We start from the raw sequence: 13,685 nt of genomic DNA, 5'->3' as shown, positions 1-13,685 counted from the left end.
GAGATGGCTTAGCGGTTAAGCACTTGCCTGTGAAGCCTAAGGACCCCGGTTCGAGGCTCGGTTCCCCAGGTCCCACGTTAGCCAGATCCACAAGGGGGCACATGAGTCTGGAGTTCATTTGCAGAGGCTGGTAGCCCTGGTACGCCCATTCTCTCTCTCTCCCTCTATCTGTCTTTCTCTCTGTGTCTGTCACTCTCAAATAAATAAATTAATTAATTTAAAAAAATTCATATTTGGAAGTTACTCATTAGTCATTTAAGGTTTGTAGTTGCTTTAATTCAAGCAATCTGGGGGCTCTAAATAAAGAATTTAAGAATTTGCAAATAAATAAATCTAATAGACAAGAGCCACTGACATTGTTAAATGCAATTGTTGGAGAATGGCATCTTCTTCCTCACACTGCAGTCTTAAGATATCATGCAAAGCCGGGCGTGGTGGCGCACGCCTTTAATCCCAGCACTCGGGAGGCAGAGGTAGGAGGATCGCCGTGAGTTCAAGGCCACCCTGAGACTACAGAGTTAATTCCAGGTCAGCCTGGACCAGAGTGAGACCCTACCTCAAAAAACCAAAAAAAAAAAAAAGATATCATGCAAGAAGAATATGTTGAGTGTGCTGGGGGGATGTCAGGGACAGAAAGAAAGTGAAATATAGGAAGGATAACATGTGGCCATGGTACCAGGGAACAAGAAAGGACAAGTCCGGGCCATCTAATTTACTGGAACATATCTCATTCTACTTACCCCACCATTAAAACATACATAATTTCCAATTCATTATAGTTTTTCAAAATAATTAAGGAAATCGATGGGACTTACATCAACATTATATTCTTGTCCATGTGTGGGCACATGTATATGTGAATGCATATGTCCCTTGGGGACATGTGTGAGGGCCACAGGAGAATGTTGGTAATACACTTTCAACGCTCATCCACTTACTTCCTTGAGACAGAATCTCTCACTGAACTCAAAGATGCTGTTCTTTGCTGAGACTGAATGATCAGTGGGCCCCAGTGATTGCCTGGCTCTGCTTCACATAGGACTGGAGTTACACGCATGTGTAGCCATGGGGAACTAGGGATCAAATTCAAGCCTAGTCAGTCCTTCTCAGGACCTCATGCTTATGCTCCAAGTGCTCTTACCCTCTGAGTCATCTCCCTAGCCTCCAAATTACATTAATACTCAGAGAATAAACAATACATTAAAAATGTAAAAGATAAATATAAATATTTTATAAATATAAAATGTAAAGGAAATCCTGTCTTGGATCACAAAAATCAAAGAACTGGTGAACAAGTAAGCTTGAGAAACATGTGTTACTTGCTTTCTGGAACTGACACAATGTATAGTGACATAATATATTATGACTGCCCCTGAAAATGCATAGGAAATACCTGACATTTTTACTTGCTGTGTTTCTCAAACAAACATGACCAGGATGTCCATGCAGTGTGAACATGCATTAGCTTCTTGAAAGACTGAAATGGCTCTGAAGGAGGTGGAGGTTTAATAAACATTGAAATCAAACCAGAGCAGAGGTGAAGGAAAGGATACAGCATGTGAGAACAGACCTCATAGCGTCCCTGCTCGTGATAGAGTTTCCCCAGGTTGTACAGACAGCTGGTGACCGAGCTCTTATGTGCATGAGGGTCCTTCAGGTTTTCATCTGGAATCTCAGAACATCTTAGGAATGTACGTCGGGCTTCTTCTGTCTTCCCTTGGTTCATTAAAATAATGCCAGTATTTAAATATGCAGCTGAAGGTAGGAAAGAAGTAGAAACAGAAGTGTGAGATGATCATATGCACTGCATTTTAATTCATATGGACTATGTCTGATTTATATTTTAATGAAAAAGTATTTGTGAAACAAATATTTTATGGTACCAATAATGGTAGCAGGAGTTCCAAGTATCACGAAAAATATATAAGATCGGGCTGGAGAGATGGCTTAGTGGTTAAGCGCTTGCCTGTGAAGCCTAAGGACCCCGGTCCGAGGCTCGGTTCCCCAGGTCCCACGTTAGCCAGATGCACAAGGGGGCGCACGCGTCTGGAGTTCGTTTGCAGAGGCTGGAAGCCCTGGCGCGCCCATTCTCTCTCTCTCCCCCTGTCTGTCTTTCTCTCTGTGCCTGTTGCTCTCAAATAAATAAATAAAAATTAAAAAATATATATATAAGATCATCTCTGCTTTCAAATAATTCCCAAATATTTTTGGCTCAAAATCTAGTTATGTAAAAGACATAGCCATTACAATCTTTTTTAAAAAATGAATAGAATCAAAATATGAAATTGAGAGAGGTAATTGTGAAGAATTGCTAATACTCAGAAATAGGAGTAGCATGCATTTTCTCTGTAAGCACATGAAGTCACAAAGGTAAATTTCACAAATTGTCAGGAATATTGTTACAGAAGTTGAATATTACTTACAAGCCAAAGTAGGTCTACTCCCCACAGCCAGTTTATAGTAATGCAGTGCTTCTGCAAACCTGCTATTCTCCTGTAGTAGTAACCCTCTGCATGAAGAAAACAGAAATCTGTATTACTACACAGAAAAACACAACACTTCATTTTATGTTTTCAAAATAAAAATGATTGACAATAGCCTGAGACCATATAAATAAATTCTGAATAGGAGGAAATGATTTCTCAGGACAAAAAACACTACCCAGGTGCCAGCTGCATTCTTGTTCTCTTAGAAAGTGTTGAGATGAAGTTCTCTATTGCCTTCTCTGATCAATGAACATTTCCTTCTCTGGTTTTCTTTCCCTCTACTAGTGCTGCTAGCTACTTGGATTTCTTCTGGAAGCATACCTATGTTCTTTTCATTTCACAAAGGAAACTTGTGAAGGCCATGATATGTATGTATGCATGTACATATGTAAGTGTATATGTACATATGTACGTACATGAGATGCCTTCGTTACTAGATGTTGCTTGGGAAAAAAAAAAATGACTCCTTGTTGCAGTCAGGTTTGCACTGCTGCCAGACAACACTCAACCAAGAGCAACTTGTGGGGGGGGAAAAAAAAAAGTTTATTTGGAAGCTCCACAATGGCAGGGGAAAACAACACCATGTACAGAGAATGCACACCACCTCCTGACCAACATCAGAAGGACAACAGTGAGCAAGAGACTGTGTTAGATACTGGCAAAGGAAGCTGGCTATAATAGCCATAAGCCTGTCCCCAACAATACACTGGCCCCAGGAGGGATTAATTTCCAAATTGCCATCAGCTGGGAACCTAGCATTCAGAACAGAACACCTAAGTTTATGAGGAACACTTCCAAAAGGCTTAAGGCATTCTGGGTCATTAACAAAGGGAGAGTTAGTATTTAATCAGATGCCTTAAAGGAACAGAGAAGCAAGGAAGGTTATCTACACTGCTATTTCTGAACTGATTGGAATTGTAAAAAAAAAAAAAAAAAAAAAATTTCAATTTCAGAATACTGTGCAAATTTCAGTTCACTATTCAAAAACACATCTTTCTTTACAGATCCTCAAACTCTAGGGGCCTCCTTGGTGTGTGTGTGTGTGGTCTTAAATGTAACCTTGTTTCAAGCCCCACTATCATGACATGGAATCAACTATGACTTATTTCTATGAAAATAACATACCAGGCAACTGAACTAAGTTAAACCAGTCTCGCCAAGGGCGTTGGCCTGCACTCCCTTCTCTGGTGATCCACAGGTGTCTTGCACACAGGGCACATCTTTGAGCCCAAGTACTGCTGTGATCATTCCAATCACAGATGATAAGATCTTTGAAAGGGAAGCAAACGAGGTTTGAGGATAGAAAAAGCTGCTAAATAAAACACCCTTGGGTTGAGTATTGTTACAGTCAGAATTGTTTGAGTGTGTCTGGCAAACATTCCTGTTGCAGGAAGGTTTGTCCTCAACATGATCACACTGGAGGGTGAGGAGACCTTCAAGGGGTGGAGCCTACAGGTAGGTGGTTAGCCCTGGTCCTTGGAAGTGGTCAATGCTGGTCTCTTAAAGCAAGATTGGGAGAAAGAGAGTTGTTCTGACAAGACTGACCCCTTTTTCTGGCATCAGGTTTCACCAGGGGATCCTCCTGGTCCTGAATGCCTGCACTTACGATGGGGGGAAGCTGGGATAAAAACCAGTCTGATGCCCAAACTGGACTTAGATACACCTCTCATCTTTGAACATTGCTCAGTCTCAACAGAAAACTGAATAACATAAGGATTTGAAAATATTCAGTTTATTGTTTAATGGATATATTTAGAAAACATTTGAAGAAAATCATGCTTACTTTTTGGGGGGATGTCTCGGCATATGGATGTGTGTAGGTATGTGTGTGTGTATACGTGTGTGTGTGTGTGCGTGCATTTTCATGTGAGTGCAGGCATAGGTGTCATAGCTATGTATGGGAGCCAGAAGAAAATGTTTGGTGTTTGTCCTCAACCTAACCCTTGTTTGAAGAACGGTTTCCTATGTTCGCTGCAACATTCACCAGGCTAGCTGACCCATGGGATTCTCCTACCTTTGCTTCCCTCCTCATTGTCGGTGCACTGGGGTTACAGATGCTAGGACAATAGCGTCTTTCTCTTATGTGGGTTCAGGGGATCTGGACTCAGGTACTCATGCTTGCACACTATGTTATCCACTGAGCCATCTCCTCGGCTGTAATGCCCACTTTCATTGTCAGTATATTCTCAACTCATTATTTTAAATATTTGTTTAAAAGGACATTTAAATAAGTCATGGAAATTCTGAAACACAGTAATATCTTTTTTATTTGTACACAAAGGTACATTTATATTAAAAACTGAGCTACAATCGCTTTGATCATGAAATAGAGATCCCATGTTATTAGGAACACTTTGTAGTTGCTGGGAATAAGGGTCTGCAATGTTCTTGTGTTTGTAAAATTGTTAGCTATTTTCAAAAGTGGGTGATGAGAAAACACTTTACAAGAATAAATAATATTTTTATAAAAACTGTATGATTGATATAATGCTTTTAAGTTAAAGTCATGATCAATTCGAAGGAAAGATACTTCCCCTATGATTGAGACTAATGGCACTACACATGTATCATCTAGACATTAATTCTAGTTTTGTTCTGTTTCCCAGAGGAATAAAGTTTTACCATAATCTCCTATTTGACCAATATTCTCACTGTTTTCCCTTACTATAGCTTAATGTCCTGTAAAACTGTAAACATGTCTATTCACCTCTTAACATAAAGGGGAATACAACCCCCAAATGTCTATTCATTCCAGAATCTACATCTAACGAATGCTGATTAGCGGTTAAGCGCTTGCCTGTGAAGCCTAAGGACCCAGGTTCGAGGCTTGGTTCCCCAGGTCCCACGTTAGCCAGATGCACAAGGGGGCGCACGCGTCTGGAGTTCGTTTGCAGAGGCTGGAAGCCCTGGCACACCCATTCTCTCTCTCTCCCTCTATCTGTCTTTCTCTCTGTGTCTGTCACTCTCAAATAAATAAATAAAAAATCTTTAAAAAAAAAAAAAGAATGCATTTAATAGGAGTCTATAGTACATGTATCCGGTACTGAAAATCTTGTTTGCCTCAAACCCAATTGCTTTTAGAATTCTTGTAAAGTGGGTTGAATGTGAATTCTCCATTCAATATGTCTTCATGTTCCTTTCTGAATTCCATCTTTTCTCCCCTTGGTGAACTTTTTATCCTTGCTGTCTTCCACTCTTGAGACCATCCTTTGCAGAAGGAAGATAGTGCCTGCCTCTTCATTAATACACGGCTATAAATAAAACTCATTTTTTTCAAAGGCTTTTCCCCCTTTATTAGATCGGCAGTCTCTGCAGGACATCATGCATGAATGAGAGTATGTATATGCCTGCTGTTTTCAGTATTGACGGGATGAGTGATCTCTCTCCTTATATCCAGATGTTTGCAGCACTTGACTGATCCATGCCAATCTAGGAGCTCACTGGAATTTTAATGTCAACACATATAAAACCTGAAAATAGTATTTCTCACTCAAAGATAAATCAGAAGTAATAATTTAAAAAAAAAAAAAGAAGAAGAAAAACTCCTTAGAAATTGGTACCTTCACCCACTTCAGCTTCTAAAATCAGAAACCTGAATAACATTATTGTTTCATCACTGGCTTTCACAATTACATACTTTGTAAAGTCTACAAAGCTCACTCACTCTTATTTTCTAGAGCTCTCCATGATGTCCCTGAAGGTCCATTTTTATGACTCAGCCGAGCTCCTTTTATCTTTTCTGTCACCTGAGTAACTGCAAGAGCCCACTAATTAGTCTCTACATAATTATATTTCTAAAGGGCAAATATGCTATTAGAACATGAAGAAGATGAGAATGGATCTCTGACAATGTGCCTACAGCTAAAAACTGATGTCTTTGGCCTCCCAGGATCACAGATGAGTACATATCCTGCACTTTTACTTTCCTATACACAAAATAAGAACAACGCAGAAATTTGCGTGATAAACACACCTGCACAATCCTGTCCTGACTGCTTATACTTCTGTGACTACTGGTCACATACAGCCAAGTTGAAGATCAGTTTCCAAGATTGTATGCAAATGTGAATCTTTGAATCACAGAGCATGTCCAAGTGAGGTGGTTCCTGCACCTGATGTTTTAATGGCGCAACAACGTCACCCTTGGAGGCTCACTGCAGCAATGTGAATGAAACATCGATGTACTCACCTAGGGTTGCCCATTGTTCTGGGACAGATGAATAAACAAACAAATGGTGTGGAAAATTACTACACTGGAAGACAGTGGACTAACAATGCCCCCTCCCCAAAAAAGGACAAAAGTAGTTAATACAGCCCAAGAGATAGGGACAGAGGCTAGAAGTACAGTAAGAAACTTTTGTCATCAGCTCCCTATTTCACAGGAAGAAAGAGATTTAGAGAACTAATCAGTTAAAACTAAACTCTACATGTTTTAGTTACTAAGAAGCAAGACCAAAATTGAACACCGTTTTACTGAAAATAAATCCTATGCACACACCTGAAATGATAGCACTTGGGAGGCAAATGCCATGGGACCAGAGGTTTAAGGTCATTCCAGGCTACACAAAGAGTTTGAGGCCATCCTGGACTATAAGAGACTCTGTTTAAAACAAAATTAAGAAACAGACAAAATCCTCACGCTCATTCTAGAAGAGAGAGAAGATATAAATCACTTCTAGATATACACAGAATATCCCAGATGATATTTCCTTTTGCTCTGAAGCAGCCAATTTTCATATAGCACTAGCTTACCCCGAAAGGGACAAAACCACCATTTCACATGTTCATAATGCATTTAGGCCCATCTTAAATAGCTAAGACCAGGATTCTCTTACTGCTGTTTTCCACATCTATAGAGCACACTATTAACTGCTGAAGACATAACAGAAGGACAGAAATCTTTCAACTGCAATAGTTACAAGGATAATACCAGCTGCTTATACTCAGCACCTACAATGTGTCAAGAACCTTATATATTATAACTTCCTCATCTCCCAATAAGCATCTTACAGGGCTGTTTACAGCTACTAGTTTCAATTTGAAGACTATGAGGAAAATATTAAGTAAAACATAATGGCTTGCAAAACATGAGTACTTACAAGTATATCAAAGTGCAAGCCTATCAGTGTAGTACTAACTGAGCACTAGTACTTAAACTGACCATTCAGACTGAAAGCTTTTTCATGACTGTTTATATTGATGGCATCACTTGTTAACATGCAGACTGTGTCAATAGACTCTAGTACACACAGTATAATAGACCCATTTTCATTAACAAGGAGGGTCTAATGGGAGGGGGTAGATCACAGATGAGCCTAAATAATGGTACCAAACTGCCTGTATTCACTGGAAAGAAAACTAATAAATTAAATTAAAAAAATAAAATAAAAAAAACATTTTAATATAACATGATACCACTATCTAGTTAGAAATAATTTTACTTACATTATGTTAAGTTGCCTTACAACTAAGGGAATGGGCCTATACTATGTATTAATGAAAAATTAAACTAACTTTCAGGAAAGAAACTGGAAAAGAACCTTACTGCTTTCTAAATTATATGTAGTAGGGTCAAATATATTCATGTGTATGTATATGCACATGGGAGTGTATTGGATATCATAGTGTAGCAGAGTTAAATGACACATTACTTCTTGTGTTTATTTGCCAGTGATTTACCTGTTGGAATAGCAACTTATTTAAATAACAAGCACTGATGAAGAATAAAATTCCCAGAAAGAGAATTAATAAATATTTGTTCAGTCAAAGGAAGAAAATACATATGAACATATGAGCTGATACTACTAATTGTAAAATCTAGATTCTAGAAAAAAATCACTTTACTTCACATAAAAAGTAGAATGTCATCACTTAAGCCCTCTTAGCTCCCCCCCCGCCCATATTGGTCATATTCCAGGAATTACCATTTTGTGTAAAATTTCTTTCCCATGAGAAAAATTTAGCCATCTTTGTTTGGGTCTCTTCTACAAACTTGTCTAAAATACATTTTTAAGTCACAATAACATACACAAATAATCAATGAAAACCAATCAATCTCCTAATTACAGTGGATCAGACAGAGTTAAAAGCAAAATTAAATGTAAGCAGGTATGGTAATCTCTAGTTGACTTTAAACACCAATATAGACAGAAGGGAACATCTATTTAGCACAGGGGTTCCAGACCAAGGATGACTTTTCCACCCCAGCGAGTGTCTGGCAATGCCTGCAGACATTCACGGTTGTCACAACTGGGAGGATGCTATTGGCGTTGCTTCAGCAGTGAACATGTATGCTGTTAAACATCTTACCAGACAAGCACCAGCACAGACTAATCCAGCACAAAACATCAATTGCACCAAAGCTGAGAAAACACTATTAGCATATCATGTTAACTAACTGCAACATTTGCCATTAGAAAATAAATTCTTTTTATCCATGCCAACCATAAACATGACCTATTTGGAGAATATAACTACAGAAGGCAACTAAATAAAAATGAAACCAATCATTTCTATTGGTTGCTTCAATTAGGAAGACAAGAAAATAGATTTCTGGCAAAGTTAAAAATTCCATCCCTTCCCACCTATGAAAATAATTTGAAAATTTCAGTGTCTCTGTATCACAACATTATATCTAGATTGAAGTTCCAGGTTAGCTCCAGTGTGTACACGTATCATCACATATCACATAGTAGCCATATGTGTGTGTATGTATGTATATATGTATGTGATGTGTGTGTGTGTGTGTGTGTGTGTGTGTGTGTGTGTGTGTCTGTAAAATTTCTGGTGAGTGGTTGTTTTCAGGAATCTCCTCAGAAATCAAAATCTCTGGGTAAGTCAGATGCAGTTTCTAGTGAAGGAAAGACAGATTCAGGAATTCTGAGAACAGCATTCCAGACAGAACAAGCCAAAGCTAGGAGAACAGTGGTATAAAGCATGGCATTTCAAACCTAACAACAGGTTTCAAGCAAATTAAATGACATAATATATGTAGGAGGAAGCATTTGGAAAGTGAAAAGCCAAGGCAACTGAACATTAAGATTGTATAACTGAGACCAGGTTTAAGTACTAAATAGTCTTACTCATTCCAGGATCCACTCAGACACCGATGCTTACTCATGGTGATTCTCAAAGGATTTTCTTCCCCTAATGCTCAATTGTAAAGAAAAAAATATTATATTCGTCTTAAGTTAAAATACTCTTTTGACTTTTATTTAATTTGATAATCTTTTAAAAATATTTTATTATTTATTTATTTGAGAGAGGGAAACTGGCTGAGAGGGAGAGAGAGTGGGTGCGCTAGTGCTTAAAGCCACTGCAAACAAACTCCAGACACATGTACCAATTGTGCATCTGGCTGATGTGGGTCCTGGGGAATCAAACCGAGGTCCTTTGGCTTTGCAGGCAATCACCTTAACTACTAAGCCATCTTTCCAGCCCTACATTTGATTATTTTTTAACACATAGAAAACTTCAAAACAAAGGAGGTTATTTTCCCCCCTGTGAGATACAATATACATAAGTGTTAGATGTTTTTTTTCTAGAATAATTTACACATGTGAAACTTCCTAACACTAATTAATTAGCATAAGTGGAAGTCATGTTTGAACTTTGCATTAACTCAAATTTCCTAATCAAATTGCTCCTTTAGCTGATTCTAAGAGTGATATTTTACATAATTTATTTGTGACATGGGACTTATGCTCACTTTTAGGCAATGTTTATAATAGGACCCTTGAAAATATGATTCTTAGCTACTAAATATAAGTGATATTAGCATGACACACTCATAAAATACAAAAGCTCACACATTCTGCTTGATGACATAGATCTTAGAAAGCTTCTCAAGTGACTACATGAAATCAAATTCCAAGTCTTTTGAAGCAGATTAGAAATAAATTATGTGACTTTTTAAAAATAGGAATTTTAAAGTTTAGAGTGACACATTGTTGAGAAGTCACAAACGCAGTGTTTCTTAGCCACTGAGTTAGGCATTGAGTAAGTAAACAAAAGCATGATCAGGGGGCTGGAGAGATGGCTTAGCAGTTAAGCGCTTGCCTGTGAAGCCAAAGGACCCCGGTTCGAGGCTCAGTTCCCCAGGTCCCATGTTATCCAGATGTACAAGGGGGCGCACGCGTCTGGAGTTTGTTTGCAGAGGCTGGAAGCCCTGGCGCGCCCATTCTCTCTCTCTCCCTCTATCTGTCTTTCTCTCTGTGTCTGTCACTCTCAAATAAATTTAAAAAAAAAAAAAAGTATGATCAGGGTTGAGGAGATGGTTCAGACAGCACAGTGCTTGTCACACAAGCATGAAGACATGAGTTTGGACCCCCAGTACCTATGTAATAGCTGGAATGTCAATGAACACCTGGATCTCAGTGCTGGAGGAAAAGAGACGGGATTGCTGGCTAGTGATTCTAGCCAAATTGGTGAGCTGCAGATTCAAGGACACACCTTGTTTCAAAAAATAAGGTGAGCATCAACTAAGGAAGACACCTGACTCTGATTTCTACTCTTCACATGAGCATCCCCCACCCATAGAAACACACACTCACCTCACCCACACACATATGAATACACATATATGAAACCCACACTCTCTCTTAAATAAAACAAACACAAAAGCAAAACAAACAAAAAGACACGTGATCACACTTTCAGTAGGGGTTGGTCACATGACTACAACCCTGTCCAAGAGGAAGACAGCATAAGCTTTCCATCCAGCCAGCTCTTGGAAAGGCCAGTAAGGAGTGCACAGTAAGCCGTCCTTTTCCCTTCCTAGGCTCAGCTGGCTGTAAGGTGAAAGTCCAATGCTAAGAATGGTATAGGACAAACTATAGGAATTAGAAAACTTAATCAGTAGTGTCCTAGCTGGCTGAAAGTTCGCATCCTTAGAGGTCTAGGTCTGGTCAGCTTCATATCACTCATCAATCAACCACTTGTCAAATGACAAATGCATACATATTGAGTTTTACATTTTTAAAGTATTATAGGCCTGAAGAGATGGCTTAGTGGTTAAAGTGCTTGCCTGTGAACTCTAAGAACCCAGGTTCGAGTGTCCAAGACACATAAAAGCCAGATCCACAAGATGCTGCATACGCCTGGAGTTCATTTGAAGTGGCTAGAGGTGCTGGCGTAACCATTCTCTCTTGTTTTATCTGCCTCTTCCTCTCTTTCTCTGCCCCCCAAATAAATTATAAAGCAATATGTGGTATCAAATATAGATCTCATAGAGAATTTTACATAAAATTTATTTTTCATTGTATTTGAATAGATAAAAAGCATGGGTTGTTTCATCTTGACTGATTATCAGACAAGACAAGTACCAAGTAGAAAGGAAGCAAATATTCAAATCGAACAATTTAAGAGCATAATGGGTACATGGAATTGGAACTCTTTAATTAAGCTCATATACATTAGCATGCCTGAGTTATTACTCTTTGACCAAAGGAATAATCACATTGGTAGTAAGTTTTAAAATGTTAATTAAATTCTCCATGGAATCATGAATAAAAACAAGAAATTCACAGGGATTACAAGAGTGAAGAGAAATAGGTAGTATTTTCAATCTGTAAAACAAGATTGAATGAGATATAAGATTAAAGTCAGAGCTCCAAGGGAGACACAGAGACACAGATACATCCAGAACTTTCAGATTGTAGGTTAGCAGACTTTCTATTTTAAGGGTAAGCCAAAAAACCCTCTTCATTACTGTTCTTTAAAATCAAATGCTCCATTTTTCTTACTTTTTCTTAGTTAAATAATCCTATAGATTGGAATAATGCCATTTTTACATTTTACATTTTTGGGATGTAAAATTCTAAAAGGAAGCATATCTACATATATTTTATTTAAAATATAAATTCCACTTATAAGAATAATACTTATATGCTATGAAAAAAAACCTAACTTAATGAGATGGTTAAACTTTTGTTGTTGTTGTTTTTAATTTTTATTTATTAATTTGAGAATGACAGAGAGAGAAAGAATGGGGGAGACAGAGAGAGAGAGAATGGGCACTCCAGGGCCTCCAGCCACTGCAAATGAACTCCAGATGCGTGCACCCCCTTGTGCATCTAGCTTATGTGGGTCATGGGGAATCGAGCCTCTAACTGAGGTCCTTAGACTTCACAGGCAAGTGCTTAACCACTAAGCCATCTCTCCAGCTCAAATTATTGCTGATTTTATTACATGTTTACACAGCATATGTAAGGTGATCAAAACAGCACACCGGCATTGTTTTTGACAATTTAAAAGTTCCACTCGTATGGCTAAGGGGCATGTTGTCCTTCCATGCTATATTCATTACATGAAGATTTTAAACAGGGGCATGGAAAAACTAAAAACAACCATCCTGAGATTTCATAGAACATGACAGACAGGGCACGGGATTCTCTGACACAGCTTCCTAGAGTTGAAACCGTGGCAGTTTGTCATGCTAGGTGACACAGAGCTGCCCTGGGAGTACCAGCAAACACAGCTGAGCCTCTGCTGTGGCAACTTCTTTTGACGCAGACCTATTTGTTCTAAACAGACTCTTACTCAGGCTTTGACAACTAAATAAAGTACAGTAATGCTATACAGTTTATAAGGAAGATTTATTTTATCTAGCTTGCCAACTGAAGCAGTAGGTATCCAGTCAAATTCACATCTTCATAATTCAAAAACCTTGCCAATTATTATTAGAGGAAAAAAGAACAACCTGAATTATTTCTAATTTCTCTAGATATAAAGAAGAGATATATTCTCACTATAGCATTACTTCTTTAAAAATCTGTGATATCTCAATTAAATGTAGTTTTTAAGTTTATAGTTAATTGATCTACATGTAAGGGTATGTATGGGCACACCAGGAACTCTTGCTGCTGCAGAGGAATGCCGGTCCATCTCCATGTGGGTGATTTTGGAGAACCTGGGCCAACAGACTTTGCAAGTCAGCTGAGACATCTCCCTATCCCCTAAATGGGGTCTTTATCAGAAAGGTATTTCTCCCAGGTAGAATTTGGATAGTGAAATCTTAAGTTTTTACAATCCATATTAGTGCATGTCTACTCAGACAATTCTGACAGGATACTTGCTAATGACTATTCTTAAAATAAATCCATAGAGGTAGCACCTCCACATTGCAAGAGGAGCCCAAAGATCAGACTAGTTAAGCAACTCAAACCAACTCATATAGCTGTAATTATTGTTGGATCTACA

The 13,685-nt window shown here is 38.4% G+C and overlaps 1 protein-coding gene across 1 annotated transcript in view; it reads right to left on the bottom strand.

The window, feature by feature from the left end:
- The window catches only part of Tmtc2 (transmembrane O-mannosyltransferase targeting cadherins 2), a 439,320-nt gene that overhangs the window by 163,171 nt on the left and 262,464 nt on the right, over positions 1 to 13,685 (bottom strand). Inside the window, exons 5-6 of the mRNA XM_004650152.2 lie at positions 2,424 to 2,509; positions 1,571 to 1,755 (exon numbers count right to left, since the gene is read on the bottom strand). Of these exons, the coding sequence (XP_004650209.2) occupies positions 1,571 to 1,755; positions 2,424 to 2,509 (271 nt within the window). The remainder of the gene's footprint in view (positions 1 to 1,570; positions 1,756 to 2,423; positions 2,510 to 13,685) is intronic.

Source organism: Jaculus jaculus, chromosome 6 (assembly GCF_020740685.1).
Source record: "Jaculus jaculus isolate mJacJac1 chromosome 6, mJacJac1.mat.Y.cur, whole genome shotgun sequence".
Classification (NCBI taxonomy): Eukaryota; Metazoa; Chordata; class Mammalia; order Rodentia; family Dipodidae; genus Jaculus; species Jaculus jaculus.
The sequence above is the reverse complement of the archived record's forward strand: the minus strand, read 5'-3'. Positions and strand labels throughout refer to the sequence as shown.